The 4,621-nt window shown below is 57.4% G+C and overlaps 1 protein-coding gene across 1 annotated transcript in view; it reads right to left on the bottom strand.

The window, feature by feature from the left end:
- Positions 1-2,572, bottom strand: part of Agpat2 (1-acylglycerol-3-phosphate O-acyltransferase 2) — a 12,016-nt gene extending 9,444 nt beyond the window's left edge. Inside the window, exon 1 of the mRNA XM_005346238.3 lies at positions 2,303-2,572. Coding sequence (XP_005346295.1) covers positions 2,303-2,484 — 182 coding nt within the window. The 5' untranslated portion in view covers positions 2,485-2,572. The remainder of the gene's footprint in view (positions 1-2,302) is intronic.
- Positions 2,573-4,621: the final 2,049 nt, after the last annotated feature.

The following is a 4,621-nucleotide window of genomic DNA, read 5'->3' as shown; positions in this document are numbered from 1 at the left end:
AGACCAGGCTGGTCTCGAACGCACAGAGATCCGCCTGCCTCTGCCTCCCGAGTGCTGGGATTAAAGGTGTGTGCCACCACCGCCCGGCTAAGGGTTTCATATCAAATATTTAATTTTGCTTCATAACAGTAGCAAAATTACAATTATGAAGTAGCCATGAAATAATTTAATACTTGGGGTCACCCCAGCATGAGGAACTATATATTACAGGGTCGCAGCATTAGGAAGATTGAAAACCACTGCCTTAGAGTGACTGTGTCCAGCCATGGGCAGCAACATCACAGCTGAGCTGGCCATGAGGGATGATAACAGAATTTATTATGGAATTGCCTTCTGGGGTTTGATTCCCTGTCCTGGCTGGGGGAGCTTGGGCCCTCACTTCCCTTCCTCCTAACTTACCCCCAAACCTTACTCTCAGGTGGCTTTTCCGAACCTCAGTCTCATCTGTTACCCAGGCTGACCAGCACCTGCAGCCCAAAGTTGACTGACCCCAGCCAGGGAGGCCCTAGATGGTGATGGGAGTCTCCACTTCCCAGACACCCAATCCCTTTCTCTGGCACTCACCCCTCTCTGGTCACACCTGGAGAATAGCATACTCACAGGTGCCTGCTGTTTCTACCTCAACTTGTTGCTATTATGAGGATTTAAGACCTGAGACTGGGCAGGGAGGTGGGGAGCAGGCTACCCACCCCATCCTCTAGCCTTCCCTTCCTGCCCCTGCTGTTACCCAGCCGATGTCCCAGGGCCCCAGGGCACACTGGGAGAGGATGCTGGAAGGCCCACAGAACCCCAGAGGAATCTGTCAGAGGGCTAGGGGCTGGGGAGGCCCAAGACACTCCATTCTGGTTTGATCAGCCTGCCATATTCAGAGGGCTAGGGGCTAGGGAGGCACAAGCACTCCATTCTGGTTTGATCAGCCTGCCATATTCAGTCACCACCTCAGAAAGGCTGCCTGGATTTGACTCCTGGGCAGCAGTGGTAGACCACCGAGGCAGGCACACAAGAGCACCAGGAGGAGGGCCAACTGCAGATCTTTCAAGTCAGAGGCTGATTAAAAAAAAAAAAAAAAAAAAAGCTTAGATAAACCCCACAGCTGCATCCCGATGGCCTTGGGACCAGACATGGCTTTCTGTGGTTTGGTTCAGCGAGAGCAGCAACTCCGCCAGATAAACACATACCTGGTGCTCCCAAGCCCACCAGGCCCCAGCTGCTCTCAAGTGCGGGGGGGGGGGGTACCCTCTGCTCACTGACAGCACACACACACACACACACACACACACACACACACACACACTCTCCCGCTCCCGCAGCCCGGCTTTAATCTCAGGTCAAGCAACAGGAAATGTAAGGGTCTCCCTGCCGGTTCCTGCAGCCTGCTCCCTGGGACGCGGGATGGAGGTAATAGAGCACTCCAAACCCCTGAAAAAATGAGGACCGGAACCCACGAAATATGACTGGTCAGAACAGCGTCCTAACGCCAAAGACTAGCAAGGCCAGGTACAGCAGTGTCAGAAAATAGTTCCTATAACCACCGCAGGGGAGGTGGGGCGTCAGGGGCCACAAGTCCGAAACACCCAGCCAAGACCAAGGCCAGGGCATTGCAAAACCCACCACCTCAACAGTCCAAACAGGGCAGAGAGAAATGTAGCAACAGTCTCCTGGGAATGTGGGCAGGGAGAAAGGACAGGAGGCCCTTTTCTCTCAGGCAGCCCCTATTGGCAGGTTAACTAACTCAGCCTGATCCCCTTATATGTACCCTCTGCCTATTCACTAAGCTATCCTTCTCTGGGAGATGGCCAGAGGAGGATTTGGTCACAGTCTGTCCCCTTCTTCTTTGCCTGGTCCAAAGGCAGCCCCGCCCCGCCCCCAGCCCCCAGCCGCCAGAAGTTAGGACAAGGGGAACCTGTGGCTGCACCTGGGCGCAGGTGTCTTCTCACCTGCGGAGAGGTGGGAGCATGGACCGGAAGCCCCGCACCAGGTCTGGGTTTCCCTGCTGGTAAAGCGGGACTGGGCCTGGCGCCCACCTTCGCTCGGCCCCCGCCCTCTCCCAAAGCTAGCGGCGTGCGCCACCCACCACCCCACGTTGCACGCAGGGGTCGCCGGAGGGCTGAGCCCCTCTGTCGTGCGAAGCACGGGCGCATTGTGACGCGCGTTCTTGGGGACCCGGGACGGGAAGCCGCGGCGTCGGAGACTAGGGATCGTGAGGACAGCGGGGCGGGCGGGGCAGGAAGGAAAGAACGCGAGGAGCACAGAAGTTAGGGAAGCGGAAGCGCGCGCCCATCCCGGCGTCCGGCCCTCTTGCCTCATGTTATCCACGGTGCGGCCGCCGTGGCGCAGCAGGCAGACGATCGAGGCCACGGCGGAGAAGGACAGGCAGAGCACGCAGTAGAGGCCGATCTTGACGTAGAACCTGGCGGTGCGGCTCAGCTGCACAAGTAGTAGTAGCAGCAGCAGCGCCGCCGTCAGCCACGGCCACAGATCCATGGTGGCCGCACCCCAACCCCGACGGCGCCGCCGTCCGCCGCCCGCTGGCCGCCTGTGTCCCTTTTGAGGAGCCCAGGGGGTGGAAGGCGGGCCGGGCTCGCAGCAGGAGTTAGGTGCGGCCGCCCCGCCCCGTCCCGTCCCCGCCCCGCCCCTCCGGTACTGGCCCTGCCGGGGGGCACCGCGCCCCACTCCGCCCCGCCGCGTCCCAGGCGCGGACCCCGCCTCCTGCTACCCGCCGGGTGTTGCCCTCTCCGCCCCGCCCCGCCTCGCCACCCTGCCACCCTGCCCCTTGTGTCCGGTCATTGAGTTTCCCTCACTCGTCCGGCGGCTCCCATCTCTGAGCAGCCGGGTGGCCTGGGCTCTGGCGCTGCCTCCCACGCCCCTGCACCGCGGCCCAGAACCGCAGCTCCCCAAGGGCATGCTGCCGGCTCTAGGGACGTGCCCATTATGCCAATCTTGTCACTACACAAAGGACCATTGAACGACTACTGAGTGACCAATGGTGACCTGTCTGGGCCACCTGGCTGGCAGCCTTGGCCCTTTAGGTCGCCTTGAGCAGGGAGACTGAAGCCCCGTCCCATGATGCACAAGCTGGGGGAGGCGGGATTAATGAGAGTTTTGGAGCTGGAGTGGGGGTGTTCCTGGGGCAGTGTGTCACTGGGGACCTTCTGGTGCCCGGCCAGCTCAGTAGAACCAGTAGCCTAGCAGGGTCCCTTATGTTTGGTGCTCACTGGGACACTTGTCTCTCTCCTCTCAGTCCTGGTAGTAAGAAATATGCCTTGGGATTGCAGGCCAGGCATATACACCCTTCCCAATCATTCTCAAAGCAGACGACAATGACAAAGTGCATCTAGCTTCCTTTCTGGAGAGGTCAGCCTGCCCCCTGGGAGCGGGGCTCAGGATGGCTGCAGATTGCGATGTTCCCAGGGGCTAGCCTGTGCCCAGGCAGTCTGAGGGCATCTGTGGCCCCTGGTTTTTCTCAGATACGGAGATGATAACTGTGACATCCACCCACAGAACTCTGCTGAGCTTTCAAAGCAGAGCCGAAAGCTGTGCCAGCTTGAAGGGTGGCTAAGGAACCACCGGCGAAAGTTTCCCCCTAGTGGTGGTCTCCATTTTCAAAAAAGACGTGAACACAAGGCCCTCTTCATCACACCTGTGGGCATTTTGTGGCTAAACCTATCAGAGTCGTCTCTCCTTGCTGTGCTCCAATCCAGCCCTTGGCTATCATTCCATCAGCCGGAGCAGCTGAGCTTGTCATTCTCCACTCGATATTACCCCGGTTCCAGGCCTGAGATGGGGCTCCTGTGCTTGTGAGGCTGCTGGGAGGGCAAGCCCAGGATTTTCAGCTTCTTGGGGAGAAGACCCGGAGATGCTCAGAGAGACCGCTGGGGAGCTGCTGAGCTGCTGCTAGGATTCCAGCTGGGAGGACTGAGTCCTGAGATTCCCCTCAGGAAGGGGGGGGGGGGCTGCTTCCTTCTTGATCTGTTAATTCTAACCCACCAATGTGTCTTTTTATCTATTGATCTACCGTAGTTCTGTCTTTTAAGTGTTTAAAGATGTGTGAGTATAAGTGTGTGGTGTGCATGTGTGTATGTATGTATCGTCTGCATACCTGAGGAAGGTACCCGAAGAAGTCAGAAGACAAGCATGCTGGGAACTGAAATTGGGTCCACAACAAAAGCAAGTGCTCCTAACCATGGAGCCATCTCTCCAGCCCAGTTTGTTTCTGGAGCAAGGCAAACCAGGCAGGCTTCAAATGCCCTACCTCGCTGGGGATGACCTTGAATTCCTAAACCTCCTGCTTCCACCTCTCAAGGGCATTTGCCACCATGCCAAGTTGATGATACGGAGGGTCCCACCCAGGGCTTCGAACATTCATGCACGCTAGGCAACATGTTATTGATTAAACTATAGCCTCAATCCTGGCCATGATTTAGTTCTTGTTTTGAGGCAAGCTCTTACTGTGTTCCCAGCTGGTCTTCTGAAGCTCCTGGTTCTTCCCTTAGCCCCCCAGATAGTCCTATACACCTTAATGTGGCCCTTCCGTTCTTCCTGGCCCTTCATTCCACCTCGTTTTTTTTTTTTTCTTAATTTATTTATTTATTGAGGATTTCCGCCTCCTCCCCGCCACCGC

The sequence above is a fragment of the Microtus ochrogaster genome, chromosome 4 (genome assembly GCF_000317375.1).
Source record: "Microtus ochrogaster isolate Prairie Vole_2 chromosome 4, MicOch1.0, whole genome shotgun sequence".
NCBI lineage: Eukaryota > Metazoa > Chordata > Mammalia > Rodentia > Cricetidae > Microtus > Microtus ochrogaster.
This window is presented reverse-complemented; position numbering and strand designations above follow the sequence as displayed.